The sequence below is a fragment of the Panthera onca genome, chromosome C2 (genome assembly GCF_046562875.1).
Source record: "Panthera onca isolate mPanOnc1 chromosome C2, mPanOnc1 haplotype 2, whole genome shotgun sequence".
In the NCBI taxonomy this organism is placed as follows: domain Eukaryota; kingdom Metazoa; phylum Chordata; class Mammalia; order Carnivora; family Felidae; genus Panthera; species Panthera onca.
The window spans coordinates 70,220,601-70,247,039 of record NC_138347.1 but is presented as its reverse complement, the minus strand read 5'-3'; the positions used below and the strand labels follow the sequence as shown (position 1 = coordinate 70,247,039).

General features: G+C 44.6%; 1 protein-coding gene across 1 annotated transcript in view; it reads left to right on the top strand.

The window, feature by feature from the left end:
• Nucleotides 1-26,439, top strand: part of ITGB5 (integrin subunit beta 5) — a 121,443-nt gene that overhangs the window by 54,669 nt on the left and 40,335 nt on the right. Inside the window, exons 6-9 of the mRNA XM_060639734.3 lie at nucleotides 11,642-11,803; nucleotides 13,487-13,582; nucleotides 15,431-15,520; nucleotides 24,328-24,462. Of these exons, the coding sequence (XP_060495717.2) occupies nucleotides 11,642-11,803; nucleotides 13,487-13,582; nucleotides 15,431-15,520; nucleotides 24,328-24,462 (483 nt within the window). The remainder of the gene's footprint in view (nucleotides 1-11,641; nucleotides 11,804-13,486; nucleotides 13,583-15,430; nucleotides 15,521-24,327; nucleotides 24,463-26,439) is intronic.

Sequence of the window (26,439 nt, the reverse complement as noted above, 5' to 3'; positions counted from 1 at the left end):
GATCACATCCCAGGAACTGCATAGGCCCCGGGGGCTGTGTTTAAGACGGACATTGACTGTGAGAGAGTGGAAGAGGGTGAGTAAGTGGATGGTGCTGGGCTTGGAAGCCATATCTTAGAGGGAATGGTTAAAGGTTACCCAGGAAGAGAGATACCTGGAGAAAAGCATAGGTGACCTCAGACATCGTCATAGAAGGGGGAATAGACTCCCCTGGCTATTCAGGGGTGGGGAGGTGCTAGGATAGCTGCAGGGAAGCAGGTTTGAGTTCAAGGCAAGGAAGAATTCTCTAACAAAGATCTCTGCTCTGCAGTGGAGCAGGCTGCCAGATGCCAGATGGGGCAGTGACTGTGTGTGTGGGCCCCCTGCCCACGTAGTGGGGGCACCAGAGGAAAGCTCCATGTACTGGACAGGAGCGAGGACAAGATAACCTCTGGGTTCCTTCCAAACTGCAGGTGCTATATATTTCCTCTGAGTCAGTTTTTGGGCCCAGTAGCCCCTGGTGTGTTTGTTCTGGAGTAGCCCCTTCTAGCTTGTTTTCTGTTACTCTTAGCAGTGTACCCTCTCAGCCGCCTTTGTATTTGGCTGCCATGACCATGAACCCTATCATGCACACTCACTTGTGTGCCAGGCACAGCTTACTTTGACCTGGTGCCTAAAAAGCTTTCCCTGCTCCCAGTGGCTTTGCCATGGAGCCACCTTGCCATGACGTAAAAGTCTAGGTACAGTGGGGGAGCTGTTAAGAGGGACCCAGGGACAGACTGGAAGTGGACAAGGGAGATGGAAGCCTATTTTTGGTCCCTTGAGTGACCTTCCTCCTTTGTCAGACCTTGCAGTCCCGGATTACGACAGAGAAACCACATCCTCTACTGCCCAGTTCCCGTGCTGTCCTGGGCCAGATGTTAGAGGTAAACAAACCAAGTTTGTCTTCACCCTGGGGAGGAGCCAATTTTTATTTATTTTCTCAAAGCTGGGAAGACCTGGTCTAGTATCTCCGTTCCTGCTTCCCCATTTCTTGGACTCCGGCCTCCTCTTCACCGTTGCACAGAGCCCCAGGTTCCCCTGGCTGACTTCCAGGCCTGGCTGCCTGGGGCCGTCCCAGGAACCATCCCCAGTGACTGCCTGGCCTCGCCCCTCTCCTGCTCTTGCAGCTCCTAGCAGACGGCAAGCAATTCGATAGCCCTTAACTCTTGCCATATTCGGGGGTTTCAAATAAGGTGTTTGCTAGATTGGAAAGCGTACGTGGAGCTGGTGGTACCGTGAGTGTCATGATCGAAGACTTCTAACCTGGCCAGGGAGGGTGTTGGTACCCAGCTCTGATTCTGTCTGTGTGTTCGTTTGCTCCTTTTTCACTGAGTGCTGAGCCTGTGCTGGGCACAGTGCTCTTGTGATTCTGGGGCTTGGGTCCTGCACCCCTTTCTCTTTTCCCTCAGCCCCAGATCTTTGCTGCTTTCTGAGGACAAATTCCCCACCCACTGAGCTTTCCACCCTGGGAAAGAGTTCTTTGGCCCCAGCCCTGGTCAGGCCGGTTGGTCCCCATAGAACTAGAAGGTCGGCCTTCTGGGATGTGGATGGAGTCAGAGATTTGGGGCTTGGTGACGGTTCTCCCAGCCACAGTCTGTGGATGGCTGTGTGTCACATAGTATGGTCACCTACTCATGTGTGTTGCCTGCCTGGAACAGCTGGAATACACGGGGTGACAGTCATACCTCCCTGGCAGAGTGCAGGTGGGTGGCCAGGAGGAAGGCGAGCCTCAGGCTATGCCTGCTAACCTGGTGTGTTAGGAAGTGAAGAGAAAACTCTGGAAATTGTATGTAGCATTGTCCAGGGGCTCTGGTTCAACACAGGAATTGTCTGTAAGAGAGAATTGACAGTTTGGGACAGGCCTGGTGCTGTCATAGAACCAGAGAAAGAAGATAAAAAAGATAATTCCAAAGTTTCTAAAGAAGGCATGTGATCGCCCCATTGTCAGAAATGGGGATGCCTGGAGGGGCGGTTGATCTGGGGGTAAATGTGGTGCCGCGTCTTCCGATTAGTTGAGTTCCAGGTCACAGCAGACACTTTGGTTTTCGGCGCAGACCTGGGAGTAAAGCTCAGGAGAAAGGTCAAGTGCGGGCTGTGATTGTGAGTCATGCAAGTAAATCTCCACAAAGGGAGATGGAGGGGTGGGGAATGTTATCTCTGACCTCATCCACCTGCCGGGAGAGCAGCCAGAGGGGCAGGGGTAGGACAGTGCAGGGGGCTCACAGGAGTTCCCAGTCAGTGCAGAGGCCACAAGAGTGAGGCCCAAGGCCATGGGATTAATTCTTATCCTCAGCTGCACGTTAGGCTCATCCAGGGAGCCTAAAAACCCTAAGGGCAGGGTGGCAGATCGGCCCAGTTAGGTCAGGACCCCTGGGCATTAGTATTGGTGAGGCTCCCTAGAGGGCCCTAAAGTGCAGCCAGGGCAGAGAACCCTGTGTGCATGAGGGAGGAAGACAGGATCCAAGAACTGCTGTCTAGGGGTCATGTGGAGAAGTCTGATTATAAGGAATTGAGGAGAGGAAATAGAGGCCATAAATCTGCCAGTCTTACAAAGAGAAAGAAGCGAGATTGGCAGAGTAGCCGGGTCACAAAAAGGGTTATTTTAATTGGCTCACGAGCATGTATTTTAGGCACATGGATGGGAACCAGAAGAGAGACTGAGATAACAACTTCTCCAAAGAGGGCGGGCTGTATGAGCTGTGTTTCCTTGGGGTGGAAGAAGCACTTCTTCTTTGGGGGCAGACAGATCAGAGATGCCAGGAGGATGCCCCTGTGACTGGAAGCCATCCTCAGGCTGTGGGACCAGACACTTTGAGCCACTGGGAGTAGACAAGGAGGCAAGACCCGTTATCTGTTTCTTTCGGTGATGAAAAAGGCAAGGTCACCTCCTGAGCGAGTGTGGGCACTAGGGGCTTGAAGGCTGAAACAGACCTTGTGGTGAATTTGATGCAGGTCTGAGCATCAAACAAAGAGAAGTTAAGTGAATCGTGACCTTGGCCAGATGCCGGATTTCTTGCTTCTGAGTCTGGTACATATCCGTCCCGCCCAGCCCCTGACATTTTCATCTAAGGGCTGACTTCAGTGACATTTAATGAAATTGGCTTTTTTTAGAAAAATGTTTATTTATTTTTGAGAGGGAGAAAGTATGCAAGCAAGCAGATGAGGGACAGAGAGAGAGGGAGACAGAGGATCTGACGTGGGCTGTGCACTGACAGCAGAGAGCCTGATGCAGTGCTCAAACCCACAAACCATGAGATCATGACCTGAGCCAAAGTTGGACACTTAATTGACTGAACCACCCAGTGCCCCAAATGAAATTGGCTTTTAAATTTTTGTTTTTACTCTGAGACATGGAGAAAATTTAGCTAAATAAATAGGTTTGGTTTCACTTAAAATATTTTTTTTCTTAAGAGAAAATATATTCAATCTAAAAATATAGAAAATGCAGATAAGCAGAAAGGAGAATAAACATCACCCATAAACCTACAGTCCAAAGATAAGATTGTATGCTTCTGAATTACGGACGTAAGTCACAGATTCTCAAGTCCAGGGAAATACTGATGATGATCACTGTCAGTTTGTAGTTGCCTACCACATACAGTCACGGAGCTGGGTGTTCCTCCTCTGTTTAATCTTCTCATCACCCTATTTTATTGCTACTTTTATTATCATCTCCATTTTATAGAAGAGAAGCTGGCCTGGGAAGGATTGAGTAACTTGCCTAGGCCAGAAGGACAAGCTGAGGCAGGTGTAGGGCTAACCTGAGACTGGCCAGACCAGCCCCTAACTGCTACTCGATAGTGTCACCAAACAAAAGAACGTGTGTAAGTGGTATTCCCAGCACATTACTGACATCAGTCTATTCGTGTAAATTCTTGTAATAAGAGACTTTATGAGCAAACCAAGTCTTCTTTAAATGAAAGAGCTTCAATGAGGTATACTTGATGTATAATACACTACACGTATTGAAAGTGTACAGTTTGAGAAGTTTTGACATGTTTACACCTGTGAGAGATATGTACATATATATATATATATATATATATATATATATATATATATACACACCATGATCAAGGTAATGAACATATCCTTTCCCTCACAGTGAGCATTTATGCTTCTTTGTCATTTGCTCCCTCCTGTGCCTCCTATTCCTCACCCCAGGCAGCTACTAATTTGCTTTCTCTCACTATACGTTAGTTTGCATTTGCAAAAATTGTATATATCCAGTATAAATACTTATTTAGCCTGGTTTATGTCACTGAGCACAGTTATTTTGAGATTTATCTGTGCTGTCAAGTGTCTCCATCCTTTCCTTTTGTCACTGAGTAGAATTCGTTTGCGTGGATGGACCACTTTTTGTCTATCTGTTCTGTCCTGTTGGTAGATGTTTGGGTTGTTTTGGATGGCTGGTAGTTTTTGCTTATTACAAACAGAGCTGCTGTAAGTGTGTTCGAGTGTTTGTATAGATGTTTGCTTTTATTTCTTTTATCTCTAGACTTGGGAGTGGATTTACTGGGTCATCTGGTAGGTGTTTAACTTTTCAAGAAACTGCCAGACTGTTTTCCAAAGTACACATAGCATTTTACATTCCTAACGGCAGTGTGTGACTCCACATCTACATCAACATTTGGTGTGGTTGGTCTTTTCACTTTCAGCCATTCTATCAGGTGTGTGGTAGGTAGAATCTCATTGTGGTATTAATTCAAGGCTTTAAAGTTTTTTCCATGTTTATTTATTTCTTGTGAGAGAGAACGAGCATGAGTGGGGGAGAAGCAGAGAGAGGTAGAGACAGAATCCCAAGTAAGTCTTCACGACGCCAGCACAGAGCCTGATGTGGGCTTGATCTCACAAACCCATGAGGTCGTGACCTGAACTGAAATCAAGAGACAGACACCTAACTGACGGAGCCACCCAAGCACCCCAATTCAAGGCTTTTAAAAACTTTTCAGTATGCAATACTTCATAGTCCCTACAATGATTGTGGAGCCTCCCACATCAAGTAGTGAAAGGTGAAGAGAAGAAATGTAGAAATTATTACCAGTCTTCTTTTTATTTTATTTTATTTTATTTTATTTTTTTAATGTTTTATTTATTTTTGAGACAGAGAGAGACAGAGCATGAACGGGGGAGGGTCAGAGAGAGAGGGAGACACAGAATCGGAAGCAGGCTCCAGGCTCTGAGCTGTCAGCACAGAGCCCGACGCGGGGCTTGAACCCACGGACTGTGAGATCATGACCTGAGCCGAAGTTGGATGCTTAACCGACTGAGCCACCCAGGTGCCCCTATTACCAGCCCCCCACTGGGGTCTGTGCTGACAGCTCAGAGCCTGGAGCCTGCTTTGGATTCTGGGTCTCCCTCTCTCTCTGCCTCTCCCCAACTCACACTCTGTCTCTCTCGCTCTCAAAAATAAATAAACATTAACATTTTTTTAAAAAGTAATAATTACAGATCCTTTTTGTAGCTTCTCATGTGCTGAGGGCTTTTTAATACAATTATGTCTAAACCTAGCATCAACCCTGCAAAATAGGATTTTTTCCATGTTACAGATTAAGAAAGCAAGGCTGAGAGAGGTGTCCCAGTTAGCGCAAAGCATATTTGAACTTAGCCTCATCTGTTCGAAAGCTCATGTCCTCTGGCTCCCCACACCATACTGCATTTTGTAGTTATTCTTTCTTTAAAAAACAAAACAAAACATAATCTATTTTCCCACTGTTGCCTTCTGCTCCAAACATGGAATACAGAACTTAAGCCTTCAAGATAGTCTAGGCGGACAGTAGGAAAATTCTTTCTAATGTAAATTCTCTATGGAGTCACTGCTTAAAAAATCTCTGAGCCCAAAAGCCTGGGTTACTGAATGAGGAGGTTCTGACTCGTGCTCTGCAGCCCAGCCTCTGGGCCATCACTTACATAACAGGAGTCCACTTCAGGGAAAACAGAATTATTATTATTATGCTGTGCCATTCTTCATCTGTAGAGCTATTTCTGTGTCAGATGCCACCTTTCAACTTGACAGACATTTATCTTGGACCCAACAATCATTAGTGGAGAGCCTACTAAGTACTTGAATGAATTCTCTCGGTCACGCACACGCGTGCACGCACACACACATGCACACACACCCTGCACCATCCTCTCCTCCTGTATGATTGGGTAGTTTCGCTTTGTGAGAAGCAGATCATCTGAATCTGGCTTCTCTGGCCCTTGTTAGTGCAGTGACCTTGGACTGGTTACTTAATGCCTCTGACCACCAGTTACCTCATCTGCACGAGGGCAGTATTTTACCTGCTTTACAGAGGTGGTGATGAAGATGAAGTGGCATGGTGGAGGTGGAGTAAGTATTAAGTTTTATTATTCCTGGTTTCCTATCAAGAAAAAAGCTTTTGAAGTGTTAACTCATTAGGTCAAAGCTACGTGAGTAATTAGGGGTGGCAACAACATTACAGAGCCTGTCCTGGGGCACCTGGGTTCCACATTGTTCTGTGTCCTTGTTGCCAGCTTCCATTATGTTCCTGCAAGTCCTCTGGGAAGCTGTTGTGGAGCAAAAGGAGACTGAAACAGTTAAACAGCAGACCAGCAGCATTCAAAACCCAGTCTTGTGAAAGTAATACTTGCTTCTGAAAGATAGTTGGGGGGAAAAATGGGAAAAAAGAGAAAGATGTTGCCTGTCATCTCTACCCCAACCACATGATGGTGTATTTTGTTTCAATCTCTCTTTCTCTCTCTCTCTTTTTTTTTTATATGAAATTTATTGTCAAATTGGTTTCCATACAACACCCAGTGCTCATCCCTACAGGTGCCCTCCTCAGTGCCCATCACCCACCCTCCCCTCCCTCCCACCCCCCCATCAACCCTGAGTTTGTTTTCAGTTTTTAATAGTCTCTTATGGTTTGGCTCCCTCCCTCTCTAACTTTTTTTTTCCCTTCCCCTCCCCCATGGTCTTCTGTTAAGTTTCTCAGGATCCACGTAAGAGTGAAAACATATGGTATCTTTCTCTGCCTGACTTATTTCACTTAGCATAACATTCTCCAGTTCCATCCATGTCGCTACAAAAGGCCATATTGCCACACCCGAAAAACAAATAATCCAGTGAAGAAATGGGCAGAAGACATGAATAGACACTTCTCTAAAGAAGACATCTAGATGGCCAACAGGCACACGAAAAGATGCTCAACGTCGCTCCTTATCAGGGAAATACAAATCAAAACCACACTCAGATATCACCTCACGCCAGTCAGAGTGGCTAAAATGAACAAATCAGGAGACTATAGATGCTGGAGAGGATGTGGAGAAAGGGAACCCTCTTGCACTGTTGGTGGGAATGCAAACTGGTACAGCCACTCTGGAAAACAGTGTGGAGGTTCCTTAAAAAATTCAAAATAGATCTACCCTATGACCCAGCAATAGCACTACTAGGAATTTACCCAAGGGATAGAGGAGTGCTGATGCATAGGGGCACTTGTACCCCAATGTTTATAGCAGCACTTTCAACAATAGCCCAATTATGGAAAGAGCCTAAATGTCCATCAACTGATGAATGGGTCTTACTCTCTTTTTAATAGAAAGTAATGCTCATCTCTTACATGGTTTGTAATCACACTGCCATTAAAGTATACTTCGTCTTCCAGCTAACATTATACCTGTTGGCCATAAGGTCATACTTTTTATGAACATAATTTCTGTTGGCCAGAGAGAAGATACCTCCATTTACTTAACCATTCCTAAACAAGATCCCTTTTTGTCACTACTAGTGAAAATATTGCTGTGCATATTTCAGAATACTTCTTGCAGAGAGAGTTCTTGAAGTAGAATAATTGAGTCAAAAGATGTATACGTCTTTAAGGGAATTTTTGGTTATGGAGGGATAGTTTACACAGAGGGTCCCTCCAGGTTATGGAGGGATAGTTTACACAGAGTAAAATTCACCTTTTTAGGCTAAAGTCTTCTAGCCACCCCCACAATGAAGATAGAGATTATTTCTAGAACCCTTGAAAGTTTCCTAGCATCCCTTTGTTGCTGACCCCTCCCTTTACTCTCAGCTTTTGGCAACTACCAATTTGCTTCTGTCCCTATATTTTTATCTTTTCCCAAGTATCACATGGATGGAGTTAGACAGTAAGTTGCCTTTGGAGTCAGGCTTTTTTTCACTTAACATAATGCTTTGGAGATTCATCCAAGTTGTATGTGTCAGTAGTTTATTCTTTTTTTTTTTTTTTTTTTCCAGAACAGTATTTCATTGTGTAGATGTACTACATTGTGTCTCTCTGTAAACCACTTGATGCACATTGTTTCTGGTTTTTGATGATTATGAATAACTGCTATAATAAGTATTTACATTGAGGGGTGCCTGGGTGGCTCAGTCAGTAGAGTATGCAACTCTTTTTTCTTTTTTATAAATTGATTTTTTAAATTTATTTATTTTGAGAGAGAGAGAAAGAATGAATCCCAGAATCCCAAGTAGGCTTTCCATCAGCAGCATGGAGCCTGATGCAGGGCTCAAACCCACAACTGTGAGATCATGACCTGAGCCGAAACCAAGAATCAGACTCTTAACTGACTGAGCCACCCAGACACCCTGAGTATGCGACTTTTGATTCAAAAGGGTTTAAGCCCCACGTTGGATATAGAGATAACTTAAAAATAAAATCTTTAAAAATATAAAGCTGCGTAGAAATTTTCATGTGAGCATAAATTTTCATTTCTCTTGGGGTTGATGGTAAGTGTATGTGTAACTTTATAAGAATCTGTCAAACTGTTTGCAAAGTTGCTGAGACTTTTGTATTCTCATTAGCAATTATGAGAGTTCCAATTTCTCCACACCATTACTGCCACTTGGTATTATTAGGGTTGGTGTGTTTGCCATTAGAAGAGCTATCTAATAGCTATCTTATTGTGGTTTTAATGTGCATTTCCTCAGTGACTACCAATGTTGAGACTCCATTCTTGTGCTTATCTTCATTCCTCTCTCTTCTTTGGTGAAATGTTTATTCAAGTCTCTATCTTTTTAAATTCAATTTGTTTTCTTATTCACTTATGAACATTCTTTATGTATTCTGGATATCGGTTCTATCAGATTTTTATTTCTTTGCAAATATTTTCTCCCAGTCCATACCTTGTCATTTCATTTTCTTATTGGTATCTTTCAAAGAGCAGATGTTTTTAACTTTGATGAAGTCCAATTCATCAATTTTTATCCCATAAATCATGATATGTAAGAAATCTTTGCCTATATGAAAGTCACAAGGGCTTTCTCCTGTTTCCTTCAAGAACTTTACTGTCTTAGTCCTAATCAATTTTTGTATATATAGGGAGTTTTGGCTTGAGCTTCATTTCTTTCGATATGGATGTCTAATTGTTCTAGTACCTTCTGTTGAATTGACCATATATGTGTGGGTCTATTTATCTCTATCTTGCTCCATTGGTCTTTATGTTTAATGCACTATCTTGATTATGGTAGCTTTATGGTAAGCCTTGACCTTAGATAATGAGTCCCTCAACTTGGTTGTTCTTTTTAGAGAATTGTTTCTGGTCTCCATTGTTTGACTTTCCATATAAATTTTAGACTAAGCTTACATTTTCTCAAAAAGGCCTTCTGGGTGTTTGATTGGGATTGTGTTTATAGATTGTGTTTATAGATTGAGTTTATAGATCAGTCTGGGGGCAGATGACCTCTCAGTGACATTGACACTTCTGATCCATGGAAACTATCTTTCTGTCCATTTTTTTAGGTCTCTGATTTCCTTTAAGGTTCTTAATACACATTGTCAAATGAAAGATTGTTCTACTTTCTTGTCAGGGTGTTTAGCACATTGTTGTGTCCTTGCGAATAACAGATCCACATTTTTCCTACAAAAAGCACTGTTGTTTTACACCCTCTTGATTATGCCTTATCTCCAAAGCATCGTGCCCTCCCTTCCACGGCTTGTAATGTACTGCTTTAACTACTTCACAGTTTTAAACTCTTTACCAAAGTCTAACATACCTGCAGAAAACTGTACAAAGAGTGCAGCATCTCGGTCAATTTTCACAAGGTAGAAATACCAGGTCAATAGACAGAACATTACCAGCAACCCAGAAGCCTCCTTGTGACCCTTTTCAGTTATTAACTACCCCCATTCATGCTGTCAAGGGGAACCACTGTCTTGCCTTCTAACATCACAGATCAGTTTTGTCATGGCTTAGATGTCATTGCTGTCAGGGACCTTCTAGGTTTCTTATTCCAGGTCCCAAAAATGTGCTTGGCCTCCTCTTTGTGCCTTTGCTAGTGCTTACAATGCCCACCCCCTCTTCTGCCTTCTCCGGCATTTCTTCCTCCAGCTTCCTTGAAGAGCCCTTCCTATTCTTCCAGCTCAGCTTAAGTTTCATGCGCCCTGAGAAGGCTTTCAAGCCTCCTCCTCTCTGGTTTCCACTGACATTGTATTTACCTTCATTAGCACCTTAATGGGGATGTGTTGGAGTCCTGTTTCCATTTGACTGTAAACTCTTTGGGATCTGGGACAAAACATCCCCCCCCCCCCCCATTAGTCTGACTTTTTGTGATTTATTATTATTGTTTTGTTTCCACGCCGCTTTTGGAGCAAGTGAGAAAATATTATGGCTCTTAAAGGCTGTTAAATTCATCAATATGGTGGTAAGAAAGAGGGTGATGCCTTCAACTCCTCATCTGCTGGAAGAACAACAGCTTTTAACTTGTAAAGTCTTTGAATCCAGTCTTTGGCTTCCATATCAAGGGTGCTTGTGTAGATAACTCTCGGCATGTATTAACTCTGCCACCAACATATTTGGGGATGCCTTTTCACTGTTAGTAAGAAAGTGGCCATATCTCAGTTTCTGTTGCTCTGTATCAGGGTCCAGCTGTTCCTAATAATAATGGCTGGGGTGTTTGTAGCATTGGGGCCACAGTGGCTGCATGTGAGAAATAGAGTCTTTCTCTTGCAATACAGACTGTATGTAGCTGTGCCTTTTGCTGGAGTGGATACATGAAGCAGTAAAGGGAGAACAGAGCTAATCTTACTGACCTAAACACTGAGGTATTTCCGTTAATGATTGGAGTGGTTTACACCTATCAGAATAGATGGCAGATTTTACCAAATCCTCCGAAGGCAAGATCCATTGACCATTGGAACACTCCATTCTGGGTGATTTGTGTCTCACTGGGGGACTGAAATGTTCCCTTACTGGTCATCTTAGATAAGGCCAGCTAACCCGAGTGCATTGTCAGGGGTTGGGTTGAGGTGGGTTAAAGGCTTTTCCGGGGATGGAATAATACAGGAGGCTCAGAGGGGAAATGTCCAGAAGGGGTAGCCCTCAAGTATAACCAAAAGGAACAGGGAAGCATATGGTGGTTGGGAGGGTTCCGGGTGCCTGGGCCTGCACGGGCCCAGCTGTGCAGCTGTGTCTCTGTGCATTTAGGCTTCCCCAGTTCAGGCTGTGTCTCTTCTGAGTTCTGTGGATCATTCTTGAGTGGTTTCTATGAGTGCTCCCCGGCTACGCACGTAGAAGGATGCCTCTGATTCAGACCACGACCCTGGGAGATGGGCCAGTGCACTTTCTGATGTCCTGGGGCAGGCCTGGGCAGCAGTCAGAAGCTCCTGGCCCCCCTCAAACTTCTGTCCCTTAGGAGAAGATCGGCTGGAGAAAGGATGCGCTGCATTTGCTGGTGTTCACTACAGACGACGTGCCCCACATTGCACTGGATGGAAAACTGGGGGGCCTGGTGCAGCCACACGATGGCCAGTGCCACCTGAATGAGGCCAACGAGTACACAGTGTCCAATCAGATGGTGAGGACCAGGGGTCCCAGCCCCGCTCCCATGATCCTGCCCGTGGGCCAGGTGCTCACCTGGCCCTCTACTCATGGACTTTCCAGTCCGTTCTGGGAATTGGGTTTCTAGTCCATCTTCTCCAGCTAGGCTTTCAAAACTCATTAACTCAGAACATTTCTCACAGATTTCTGCAGCTGGTTCATCTTCTGCCATCGTGCACCTAAATGGAAGCATTTAGTTAAGGAAGAAGTGACTTGGGGAGACCAGATAGATCTCAGAGGGGAGAGGTGAACTTACAGGAGGCCAGGGACTGTGCTCCTGCAGAGATCAAAACTTGTATAGAAGTTATAGGGCAAAATAAATGAGGATAAGACATTGTGACTTCTAGAAATGGGCTCCCTGAGGCACTGAGTCCTGCCACCTTCAGGAGTGGGGCTGCAGGTGTCCTGCACAGAATGGGAGGCCCCAAGGACCTTCCACTGTCAATAGTCTATGACCATCACCATGTCATTGAAAAGAATTTATGCAGAATTTCAAACATATATCATAAAAATAGAAAATTGGAATGAACCCCTATATGCCTATTGCCCAGATGTAATAGTTACCAAGATCTTGCCACACTTACTGTGCAAACAGGCAAACAAACAAAAACCTGTACCCTCTTCCTTCCCAAATCCATTCTCGTGGTGTCTGGCTAGAGAGAAATACTTTGTAATTTCCTTTGCTGGGCGAGCCCCTATTCTCCAATTTCAAGCCTTCCATATTATCCCAAGAATAATGGAGTCTGGAAAAAGGACTCCTAACTATAGAACTTGATAACTGTAGAGCTAATGAGGACCCCTCTACCCATCATTAGCCCTTAAAATCCTTCAGGACATTATTAGACTGCCTCTCAGCCTCCACCCTCCCCTCCTGCTTGGACCCCTCTCCCACCATAGCCCAACATTTAAGTGAGAGGTCAACAGCCTCTTCTGCCCATTCTGAGTAGTGAGCAGGACCCATGAGAGACATTGGGGGGCCCAGTTGTTGGGCTTAGGAGAAGGAAAGTAGGGCAAGGAGTTAGGGAGGAGAAGTCCTAAGGAAGATAAAGATAATGGTTGCTGATGGTAGATTATAGGGTATGGTGGCTGGACTTTGGGGGGCCTCTCCTCTATGCCCCATCCTTCCTAAAAGGATGGAGGCACAGACCAGCTGTGGGAATCTTCCACTCATTATGTCTCCATTCTGGCTTGGGAGGGGTGACGGGAATGCATCTAGTTTGGGAAGTGCCAAAAGGCCCTTACCTGGACATCCTTTCTGCATATTTCCCCAATTTGGAGCTGCCAATGGGGCTTAGTTATTAAGGATGGCCAGGGGAAGATGCTTTTCCTAGCAAGTGTGGGTTCCTGAATGCATGTTGGAGCTGGGGATGGTATCTCGGCCTGTAAGAAATGTTACAGCCTTGGGGCGCCTGGGTGGCTCAGTCAGCTAAGTGACTTCAGCTCAGGTCATGATGTCACAGTTTGTGAGTTCGAGCCCCACGTTGGGCCCTGTGCTGACAGCTCAGAGCCTGGAGCCTGCTTCAGATTCTGTGTCTCCCTCTCTAGCTGCCCCTCCTCCACTCACATTCTATCTTTCTCTCTCAAAAGTAAATAAACATTAAAAAAAAAAAAAAAAAAAAAAAGGAAACGTTACAGCCTTGACCTTTTGCCTTGGCGCTAGGACTATCCATCTCTTGCCTTGCTTGGAGAGAAATTGGCAGAGAACAACATCAACCTCATCTTTGCAGTGACAAAAAGCCATTATATGCTCTACAAGGTAAGCCTGGAGGGAATGAGGGGAGCCAATGGCCTGATTCTGGGGCCCATGATGACCCGAAGGTGAATAGAAGATTAGGATGTGGGTGAGGCAAAGTGTGAGGTAGTGGTCTGAGGAGTGTTACCAGCCTTCCTCTATGTGGGAGATCCAAGGGAGAAGTGAAATATAGCCCTGCCTTGATCTAGTGGGAAATAATAGTATTGATGAAGCTATTCAACATTCACTTAGCAGCACATGCCTTTATAAGCAATTTAAACATAGGGCATCTGATGTGATCCTGAGAAAAACTTTGGAGACAGTAGGAGCTCCCATTTTTCAGATGATGAAATGGATATACAATGTAATCCATAGGGAAGGACAATATAAAATAAAAGTGTACAGAAAGAAAACTAAGGCATTGAAGCAGGTTACCTTACTAATTCCAGTATTCCCAGAGTTTTATGCCTTACTCACAGAGTAGGGCAGACCAAGGGGTCAGTCTGAGATAGGATTTCCCAAAGAAAACAATAAATGTCTTGGGCGAATAGAGCAGTCTGTGTATGAACCTATTCTGTCTCAGAGACTTTTCCTGGGCCATCCTCTGGGCCATCGTTATAAAATCCTCTCGTGAATGTGTTCTTCCTCACAACCACAGGCAAGTCACATTTTGAACTAGAACTATCTGAGTTGCTCAAGGAGTGTTCATGTAAGCTAAATGTAAAACTCGGCTCACCTCTGACTTCCTTTGACTTGAGAGGTTATGAGAACTGAGTCAGCAATCCCTCCCCAACCCTGTCCACCCCTCAGACTGCCTGCCCCAGTCCCCTCTCTGGGCTGCTCTTAAATATCCACAGAATAACCTCTGTCTGATCATGTCTTTCTATTGCTCCTGCCTGAGATTATCACTGATAAAATTCCACTTAAAACTTCAGTTCTTTCTCTTCTGTTAGTCTGAATCAATTTTAGAAGATGAAAACAAAGGAAGAGGATTGTTGGTTTTATTTTTTTGTTGTTCAGTGGAAGATAGCAGGATAAAACCCAGCCATTTACACGTAACTTCTTTAGAGGGATCGATTGCACCGACTAGACTTGGTATGCTTCCAGATACTTCAAGATGGAATTGATCCACTTTGGCCTAAGCCATCCTTGTTCAGAACCAAGGACACCTTGCTCAGGGAGTAGGTCCACATAGTCCAAGGCAGGCTGAGGGCAGTGGGTGTTTCTAGAGGTCTAGAAACTTTAATAAGTGACATAGTCATTAGGACAAATGAAAGAGGAAAGGCAACCACTTCAAGGCTGCCTGCTGTGCCACAGGATTTCACCCAGAGATACCCAGATGTCCTTGGGAGGCCATCATTCACATGTCAGTTCCCTATTCAGGAAAGAGGCCATATTTGAGAGACTTAAAAGAGATTCCCCTTTTACTCCTGCTGAAAAGATTGTGAGCATCCTCGAGCTGAAGCTGGGAATATGGATCTAGGTAGACTTGAGGAAAGATGGCAAGAATATCAAGAGTATGTTGTCCATAGAGGATGAAATTTCAGAGAGTTGTCTGTTACATGCCAGACGGGAGCGGCCTCCCAGAAGGAGCAGGACATTCTACTTTGGGAACAGATCTTGCCAGGCCCCTTTGCACTTAGACCTTCGAAGGTTGATGTTCCACAGCCTGCTGCATAGCTCTGTCCCCCAGGGCCCGTGCTCGGCTTTCCTTGTGGCACCTTCTCCAGTTTATGGTGTGCGAGACTGGCAGAGTGTGGTGCTGGGGGGCCCTTACTGGTCTAGCTCAGGAGACCGGTGTTTACTCTGATGGTATAGAAGGACAAAAATGGCTTATATCTCTTCTTTCTTTTCTTTTTTTTTTCCTTCAAGAATTTTACAGCCCTGATACCTGGAACAACAGTGGAGATTTTACATGGAGACTCCAAAAATATCATTCAGCTGATCATCAATGCGTACAACGTAAGTCACCAGTTTCTTCCCCACTGCTGCTTCCCGCCCTCTCCCGCTGAGGCTCCAGGAGCTGCTGTGGACGCAGGTGGGCAGTGAATGCGTACATGGGCAGCCTGCGTACATGGCTCTGCTTCCTGCCGCCTGCCTCTTGAGTTTGGTGCCTTCCTCCTTCACTCCGGTTTGTGGTGGAGAAGGCCCCCATCCTACTTGATGCATCCTCTCCCCTCACCTCTGTTCTCTTGACTCTCATCAAAATTTGAACCCAGTGAGCAGCAAATGGTTCAGTCAGACTCCGGCCAGTGGCCCCTGGACATGCTCAGGTTCTGACTCCATGACAGCCTGGGCCCCCCACTGGAGCACCACGGTTGGGTGGGCACAGGTTCTCCCTCCTGTCCTCCTTTCCCTCAGTTCCAGATACCCGAGGAGTACTTGACTCAGACCTACTTTTCTCAGGAAAATGGCAAGCACAGGTTCTCATGCTGGCAAGTTTTATACCCTCAGCTCTCCCCTCCCTGCTAAGCCCCGCTAGGGTTATAGCTTCCAGTGTCCACTCAGTCCTTCACGGGGCCAGGTAATTCACAAATTGGAATTCAGGGTACATCTTCCTGTTAAATCAAAGTTCTACATAAAGCAAATATAGTTGAAGTAGCACTGCTGGTCCTAAACTCATGTGAAATAGACATTTGTGGGCAGACCTGGGAACCTGATTATCCACTATGGCATCACATGTGTGGTAGAGAAGCCATCTTACTTTCCCAACCATGACTGATGTACAAATGAGTATGTGGAACTCTGCCTTTCCAGGGTTGACTTTGTCAACCTGCTGGTGCAGCCCTCTTTTGAGTTACAAAATACTGCTCAGTTAGACCAGGAGTCGGAGGTAATGTCCTCACCACTGGGGGACCCCAGAGCCCTCACTGGTCCTAGCGTGAGCTGAGTGGCAGTGAGGATTTGTGGATGGTTTTCTGTCCTCTGCTCGCCCCATCTTCTATTGCACACAAGGATCCTCTTCCTCTCACAAGTGCTCTGATTCCCCCTCACTCCTAGAACTTCCTGTTGAGAGAAACCAGACTTCCTTCCCCTCTTCCTACCCTGTTCCCTACATACTGACATCCTCTTTTCTGTTCCCTGACATTTAAGTCTTCACCAGACTCAATGGGCCAGGGTTTCCATGTTCACCTTTGGTGTTTTTCACATTTCCACGGTGAGTGGAAATGTGACCTACCGAGAGAGTGTCTGGGAAGAGAGTGTGTGTGTGAGGGAGGGGGCCCAGGCCTGCCAAATGTCACCCCCTTTCTGAGGGCCTCTCTTTTTGTGAACTTCTTTGGCCTCAAGCTCTGGATGCTGGACCAAAGGAATTAAAGTAGGAGCTAGGACTGCTGCCTCTGGGGGCACCGTGGCTGAGAGACCCCTGGGTAAGGAGAGGGGCTGCTGCTAGGCCTGCTGTCACTGGGGGTGGGGGTGACCATAGCTTGCCTCCTGCCAAGCCCACACCTTTGGGGAATAAGTGGCTGAAGAGCAAGCCCATCTTGGGCTCTAGGGTGGGTGAGAATTTCTCCTGGGTTTCTAGGGAGGATTTTCATCCTCAGTCAGCTCCTGAGTTCAGATCCTGCTGGGAGGCTCCCCAGGAGCCTCTGGGGCTACCTCTGGGGCTCCCCTAAGAGTGCTACCTACTGAAGGCCTAGGCCCTCTGCTCCTCATGACTTTAAGAAAGGAGAGCATAATGACTCTGAGTTGCACAGAACTGACTGGATGGTATTTGCCAGAAATGGAAAAAACACTCTGCTCTGTCGGTGCTTTGTGTGGCCGGGTGGTTCTGTACTTTGATACCTGTGTGTGGGACCACTAATAACCAGGGAGCACAAGGCATTGTAGGTTTTCTGTGTGGGAGCTTGTACATAACTGGGGGAGTTCTTTCCCTGAGATGTGTTACAGTGGCTCTGCGCAGGTTTATTACATATAAATTCATCTTTTTTTGTAATGTTTATTTATTTATTTGAGAGAGAGAGAGAGAGTGCATAAGCAGGGGAAGGGCAGAGAGGGAGGAAGAGAGAGAGAATCCCAAGCAGGCCCTGCACTGTCAGCCCAGAGCCGGATGTGGGGCTCGATCTCATGAACCATGATATCATGACCTGAGCCGATACCAAGAGTCAGAGACTTAACTGACTGAGCCACCCAGGTGCCCCTAAATTCATTTTCCTAATTAAAATCCAGGGACCTGGGGAATATGCTTCGTGTGGTTGGTGGAGGTTAGGAGAGGAGCCGAGAGCCCTGTCTGCTGTTAAGGAGTCAGGATTGGGATGAGTATAGAAAATGATCTTTTCTAGGCAGGAGCTACATTTAACCTGGGATGAAACCCCTGAAGAAGTCTGGGAATCCAGGACTGTAGCTTAGCTCTGAGTTCATCTGGTTCCTATGAAAGAATGTGTTAGGAAATGAGACACACAACTTACGAATGAACATTTGAAACTCAACTATTTTTTTTTTAATTTTTTTAATGTTTATTCATTTTTGAAAGACAGAGAGAGACAGAGCACAAGCAGGGGTGGGGCGGAGAGAGAGGGGGACACAGAATCCAAAGCAGGTTCCAGGCTCTGAGCTGTCAGCGCAGAGCCCGACGTGGGGCTCGAACTCACGAGCCGCAAGATCATGACCTGAGCCGAAGTCGGATGCTCAACCGACTGAGCCACCCAGGGGCCCCGAAACTCAACTTTTAACATGGGTGATTCTGGAATGCTATCAACAGTTCACTGGAAAAATTTAAAGCAGCGTTATTGAGATGGGGAACAAATAAACTGTACAGATTGAAAGTGTAAAACTTGTTAAGTTTTGACACGTGTACCCATCTTTGAAACCATCACCACCACCATCATGGTATTGAACGTGTGCGTCAACCCAAAAAGTTAGGATCGTCGGTAATTCCCTACTTCTGCCTCTTTCCCTCAGTGGGGATTTGAAAGCTATTAAATATACGAATGTGAGACAGCAAGGTATTTGGAGCCAAGTCCAGCGGGTGGAAGCCGTGTTGGTGCCCAACAGTGATTAGGACCTGCTTCACTGGCTGTGGTCATTTCTGACAGAGGGGAGGGCCCAGGCTGGGCCTTGAGTGTGCGTGTGTGTGTGCGTGTGTGTGGGGGAGCTTAGCGGTGGTTATCCTTTCACCTGCTCCTCTCCTTGGCCTGGATCTAAGCCCAACTCTAACCGGACTGTTTGCTTTTCTCTGTGTCACCTTACCGCCTCGGCAGTTTGTGGCGGATCCCATATGAGTCATGCAACACATGACTAAGTATGGGTGTTGACTTTGACCTCCCCTAGAGAGCTGGCAAACCGTCTGTGGGGACATTCTGAAAAGATTTTGGTTGAAGCACATGTAACAGATGAAATAACTGTGGTTTTTAGCTAGGCTGCGGAGGGAGCAGAATGGGAAGGGCATGTTTAATGTCTTGTAGACTCAAGTCTGTTGTATGCAGCTTTCATAATGTGAAACTTCAACTCTGGGCTTTGATTTATATATCTTTTCTTTCTCTGCCAAATTCTTCATTGCGAGAGATCACCAAGTCCTCCCAAGGGGGTTTAGCTTGGCTAAACTGGAGCTTGGCTGTACTGGAGGTGCTAAGGAGAGCCCCAAGCCCAGAGAGAGGCCCTGGGTGCACACATACAGAACACGAGCACTGTGTCACATTGAGAAAGGGGACAAGGACTCAGAGAATCACTGGGGGCTCTTTTCAGAATGGGAAAGAACAGAAGGAGCTGGAAACCGCTAGAATTGCATGTGGAGGGTGGTATCAGAGGCTGTGGTGTATGTGTCTCCTAGTGGAGCACATGTTTCTCTTTTTGTTGTTGCCATAAAGTCTGCGCCCACCCATTCCACAGCTGGCCTGACTTAAAGCAATTGCAGATGTGACCTAGCCTGACCGAGCATTTTAATAGCCTTTAAACTTCTGACATTCTTGACATTGTCTCCTTGTCCCAGGATGAGGAGTAAGGAAATGTCTTCAGGGGCAGGGCTGGTAGGAGTTAACTGAATTTCAGGAGTCATCTGTAAGTCTTCATGTATTGCCTGTAGCTTTGCTTCTTTATTATATTTTATGCTCCATTCATTCATTCATTTGTCCAGCAAATATATAATAATGGCCTAATGTGTGGCAGATACCGTCTACATCTTGAGAAACAAAACAAAACAAAAACAGCAAGCAGAATACAGTCCTGCCCTCTGGGAGGCCATAGTCTTTTATAGGAGATAGACCTTTATGATCAGAATACAACCTGATTGTCCATATTCTCCAAGGTCAGAGCACTGCAGGGAGATCAAGAAGGCCTGGTTCTGTCCTGCCTGCCTCTAGGCGCTGAATGACCCTGGACAATGCCTTTTCTTTGACCTCAGTTCCCACTTCCGTAAACTGATAGGTTTAAACTGAATAATCTTCATGATTCCTATCCCCCCCCCCCCCCCCCCCCCCCGCTGTCAACATCTTAAGAGTTTCTGATTCCTATGGGGGCCAGGAGTAATAAAAACTTCAGATCACAACACAAGGCTTTGGGGGTCTAGACTACAGCATAGATTTAATTTCTATCCATTATAGTTACCAATTCATTCAGTAGGAGTCCTAGTCCCCAGTGCTCTTTCTCCCCCTACCAAATTCCCCATTAACCCTTCTGGGTGGCAGCTCCAGCAGACCTTCATGGGGAGGGAGGATTGGTATTTCCTCCTAATGTCTTGTTGGTGAGCTACAGGGCCCTCATGTTTTATGTGACTGATCCCAAGTAATTTTTTATGTAGCTCCAGTCTACCTAGCCCTTTTATGATACATTGATTTGCCTTATTCTCATAGTTATTTGCAATTCAAAAATATATATATCAAAAAGAAAGTTAATGTTTGTTCATTTTTTGAGAGAGAGAGAGAGAGAGAGAGCAAGCACAAGCAGGAGCAGGGTAGAGAGAGAGGGAGACACAGAATCCGAAGCGGGTTCCAGGCTCCGAGCTATCAGCAGGGCTCGATGCAGGGCCTGAACCCATGAGCTGTGAGATCGTGACCTGATCCAAAGTCAGACGCTGAACCGAATGAGCCATCCAGGCACCCCCAAACATACATATTTTTTAAATTGACCTTGTTTTAGATATAATATAAATCTATAGTAATCAAAATAGTATGGTACTGGTACAAAAATAGACACATAGATCAATGGAACAGAATAGAAACTCCAGAAATAAATCCACAATTGTATGTCAGTTAACCTATGTGAAAGTATACAATGAAACAATGAAAATATACAATGAAACAAAGAAAGTCTCTTCAGTAAGTGGTGCTGGGAAAACTGGAGAGCTACATGAAAAAGAATTAAGCTGGACCACTTTCTAACATGTATATAAAAATAAATAAAATGGATTAAAGACCTAAATGTGATACCTGAAACCATACAAATCCTAGAGGAGAGCACAGGTAGGAAATTCTCTGACATCGGTTATAGCAACATTTTTCTGCATGTCTCCTAAGGTAAAGGTAAGAAAAGCAAAAATAAACTATTGGGACTACATCAAAATAAAAAGCTTTTGCACACTTGAAGAAAACATCAACAAAACAAAAAGACAGTCTACTAAATGGGAAAATTTATTTTCAAGTGACATATCCAATTACAGGGCTAATATCAAAGTCTATAAAGAATTTATAGGAGTGTCTGGGGGCTTAGTTGGTTAAGCGTCTGATTCTTGATTTTGGCTCAGGTCGTGATCTCATGGGTTCAAGCCCTACACCACGTTCTATGCTGATGGCACAGAGCCTGCTTGGGATTCTGTCTCTCTCTCTGTCCCTCCCCTGCTTGCTATCTCTCTCTCAAATCAATCAATCAATATATACATACATACATATACATAAATACATAAATATTAAAATAAAAAGAATTTATATAACTCAGAGTGCCTGGCTGGCTCAGTTGGTAAAGCATATGACTCTTGATCTTGGGGTTATGAGTTTGAACCCCATGTTGGGTGTAGAGATTACTTAAAAATAAAATCTTAAAAAAAAATCATACCACTCGGTACCAAAAAATGATCATTAAAAAATGGACAGAGGACCCAAATAGACACTTTTCCAAAGAAGATATACAGATAGCCAATGGACACATGAAAAGATGCTTGGCATCATCAGGGAATTGCAAATCAAAGCCACAATGAGAGAGTACCTTACACCAGTCAGAATGGCTAACATGAAAATGACAAGAAGAAATAGCAAGTGTTGGCGAAAGATGTAGAGAAAATGGAACCCTTACGCACTGTTGTTGGGATGCAAATTGGTACAACCACTGTGGAACATAGTATGGAGTTTCCTGAAAAAATTAAAAATAGAGTACCATATGATCCAATAATTCCATTACTGGGTATTTACCCAAAGAAAGTGAAAACACTAATTTGAAAAGATATATGCACCCATATGTTTACATATTTACAAGAGTCAAGACATGAAAACAGCTTAAGTATCCGTCATGGACAAATGGGTAAAGAAGATGTTGTATATATACACAATGGAATATTATGCAGCCATAAAAGTATGATATTGTGCCATTTGTGACAACATGAATGGACCTAGAGGGTATTATGCAAGTGAAGTAAGTCAGACTGAGAAAGACAAATACCAATGATTCTACTCATAAGTGGAATCTTAAAAAAAAAGAAACAAAAAGCAGAATCAGACCTACACATAGGAGAACAAACTGATGGTTGCCAGAGGGGAGGGGAAGTAGGGGATTGGGCAAAATGGGTGAACAGGAGAGATACAGGCTTACACTTATGGGATGAATAAGTCACAGGAATAAAAGACACGGTAAAAGGAATAAACTTTTTGACTTTTCAGAAATAACTTTTAAGTTTCTTCCACTCGGTCTGAGCCCGTTACCATAGCTGCCATTAGGACATCCATCCATTCATTCAACAGAAGCTGTGTTCAGTCCTAAGGAGAAATAGGGTATGGCTCTGGGAACTCACAGCTCAGTGGGGAAGGCAGCCTTGGAAATAACTGATTGTGTTTAGCAGGAGAGTGCTGTTGAGTGCTGTATGTTGAGAGGTGCTCACCAAACTCTCTGCCAGTTGAGGCTGGCACAAGAGGAAATGGATTGAAGAAAGAGTATTTTTAGAGTTGTGGAAGCACTTGAACAATTTGTTGCAAAGGAGGAGACTATTTTTTGCAGAGAGTATTTTCAACAAGCTATTAATTTGTTGGGAAAACTGCATATGTAACATATTCAAGTTTAGCACTATAGGCTCAGCAAAAAAGAAAAGAAAGAAAAGAACCCCACGTGAGCAAGAGGAAGTTCTGCCTGCCATCTGTTCAATGCCATGTTCCCCAAAGTGCACCTGAGAAGGGGAGTGGGAGCCTGGAGGATCATCAGTTGATCTTGGGGTCCATGTGTGCTTTCGTCTCTCAGAATGTGTGCATCCTGTCATACTGAATGTATTTAGTGTATAAACAGATGTATTTTTTGTAAGATGTGGCCCCTAGACACAAGCTGGTTCATTTGGCTTCAGTCTCCAAAGGCATGTCCTTAGAGATTTGGCAAGTTTTTAAACTTGCAGGCATGCAGAAAATTGCACAAACTTTTCACAAACTAAATACACCTGAGTATCCAGGACCCAGGTCAAAAAACAGAATATTACTAACACCCAGAAGCACCCGTTGTGCCCTATTCTTTTGCCATCCCCCAAGGGGAACCAATAATTTTTGCCTACTTTTAAATTTCATATAAATAGAATCGTACAAGTATGTATGCTTTTTGTGTCTGGCTTCTTTCAGGCAGTGTCCTAAGATTCATCTATGTCATGGAATGTAGTCATGTTTCATTAATTGTTAGTGTATGGTGTTCTATACGAACACACCATAACTTGGCTTGCTAAAAGTCTGTTCTGCTGTTGATAGGCATTTGGGTAGTTCTGTTTTCTAACTATTATGAGACAGTGTTGCTATAAACATTCTCATACATATCTCTGGTCACTACATATCTCTGTTGGGTATAATCCTACAATGAATTGGTAGATCTAAGGTTGGTCCAAACAGCAGTAGATACTGCCTAATGGTTTTCTAAACGTTTTTATACCAATTCACACTCACACCAGCAGGGTGAGGGCTCCTATTGCTCTGCATTCTTTTCAACACTTGATATTTTTGGTCTTTTATTTTTTCTATTCTGGTGGGTAATTCTGGCTTGATGTTGATTTCAGTCACCATCTTGAGAACATCACCCACATGTAAGATATGACTCTTTCAGAATGCAGTTCAAAACTCAGCACATGTAGCCCTCATCTACTGGAGGTGGGTGTGAGCATGAGGATTGGCAGGGTGGTTCCAGGAGAAAGTGCCTGCTGAACTGGTGTTGAAGGTTGACAAGATGCTAGTCAGGGAAAAAGAAGAGAGAAGGGCCACTGACCAGGGGAACACTCTCCCAGGCTCATGGAAAGGCCCACAGTCTAGAGAGCACATGGCAAGATTTGAGGAGCTGCATGTGCGAAGCTGAGTGGGGATGACAAGTGACTCTGGAATGGTGAGCAGGGACAGAGCATCACCCCTGTGAAGTAGATAAAGTTACCATATGGCGGGTGGACCATTATCAACCTCTCTGAGCTCATGGAGGGAGATTTTGGGCCAGGTCTAGCAAGATGGCATACGTGTGGAGAGAAGGGAAAGGATGTGGGACCGGCAGTGAACCAAGCCCAACTTTCCTTGGCCTGAGACTCCTGAGTTAGAGATAGTCAAGTGGGCCTCAGAGAACCAGTGTGGAGAACTGCAGGCTTTACTAACTGGTTCTGGTTCCATTTTCTCTCTGTTCAGAGCATCCGGTCTAAAGTGGAGCTGTCTGTCTGGGATCAGCCTGAGGATCTTAATCTCTTCTTTACTGCTACCTGCCAGGATGGTATGTCCTACCCTGGCCAGAGGAAGTGTGAAGGCCTGAAGATTGGGGACACGGTAAGTTCTCATCCCCATTTATACCTGTTAGCATTGGTCATCATTCTTTGACTTCTGGTAACTTTTATGACTTATTAGAGTCCTTTAGGGGTTTATATTCTGTCTTCCAACTCAGCATACCATGCTGGGGGACCTTCCTAGGCATGCTCTGTGTTGTGTGTTTAAGGTGCCGGGTGGATCTGGTCAGTCGACAGTGTTCAGTGCATCGCCACCTAAGGCTTCCTCAAGTTGACATTGTGCCCTTGGTGTTTTCAACCATTATTATTTTCATTTGACAGGGATGAAATCATGTGGGCGAGTATGGGTGGGAATCTAAGAGAACTGGCCTTCCTTCCTAGTCCTCTGCAGCCTGCTCTGTGTCTCGGATAATCTGACCCTCACTTTTCTCTTCTGCAAAATATGAAGAAAGCCATCCATTTCTTCTGATTTGGTCACATGGAATGGATAACTCCACAGCAATGGAGGGCCTAGAAGCTCTGTGTGGGTTAAGTGGGTATAATTAAGAAATATTGTATGTAAAGATATGTACCTATGTGCCAAGCCAAGGGCTTAAGGGAGGGGGAGAATATATGGGTGATGAGAACAAAGAACAAACACAGGCACAGAGGCAGGCAGAGTGGTGATGGAGAGCTGTCCACACGTCTTCCAGAGCTTCCTGCTGCTTAGAAGCAGACCGTGGATCCTTTCCTTGCTATGTTGATAGTTTCATTGCTCAGAAAACAGAAAGGCAGTGAGAGAAAGTTCTCTTCCACACATAAAAGAATCTGACTAGAGCCAAAAAAAAATGGATAGGGACCTTGAAAATAGATGACCATATCTTTGGGGGCACTAAGCACTAACGAAGGCCAAAGTGGATACACACACACTTATACCCAGGGCTCTAGGGGAAAGAGCTCTAAAAGTAGGTGTAGCCACGTGTCTGGTTGAGCCTCCATATGGTCTTCTGGGCCTTTCCCACATGCCACGCCTGATCCTCTCCTTCCTTCCCCTTCACAGCAGCCCTCATTTATGACACACAGGTGGATGTCTCGCCTGTTGTAAGTCTTACAGTGGTGCCTCGCCCTGTCAAAGGGAAAATTCAGAACATGGCATCAGTGTTGAGAAAGTGAAGGACTCTAAGTAACAACTGTTTTTCTAAAGCATGTTTTTTTCCAAGTTTATTTACAAAAAAAAAGTGAAAGAGGTCCTAATCAGTTGTCAGATGATAAATCATTAAAAATTAAAAATGATTGTGGCATTTAACTCGGAAGGCACTCATAGAATAAGGTAACATTGCCATACAAAAATCCTTCCATTCCCATCTTCCTAATTAAATGAATAAGTTTGTTTGGAGGTTGTGCTTTAATCTAGACCAATACAAAATTGGAATAGAATTGATCCCTGTCTTATTTAGCAATAAGTAATAATATATACATGGACTGTTTAGGTGGGGAAAGCGTCATCTCATTAAAGAGGCACTTCCAAGAAAATTTTATTTTTTAATACTTGTCAAATTTTGCAACATATTTATGTTGTTTTGATCAATCTAGATGATTTTTTGAAAACCACAATGCCTAATTGTCACAGGGTTTAGAGAGACAGCTATGAAAAACAGAAGGAGGTAGAGATAACCAGAGAAAATGACATGTAAGTGAGTTCTGTGGATCTGTGGCTAGAATGCCTGGGGCAGTGTCAGGAAGGCGCAAGAATAACACATGGAAAACACCCAGCAAGGAATCCTTACTTGGAGAAATAGGTGCAGTGGGACAGAAGTGAGAGAGAGGACCCACAGCACACACACAAGACGCCTGGGGTTCAGGAAGGCTCTTGGCAATGTCTCATGACATCCTTATGGATAAGATAAATGATGTGAGTTGATGACAGCACAGTTAGGCAGATTTGTAGCTGAGTAAACTTGCTTCTGAGGAGTGTTCATAATGTCAGCTAGAGGGAAGACTTGAATGAGGTTCCAAATGTCTCTTATCTACTTGTGTTTTC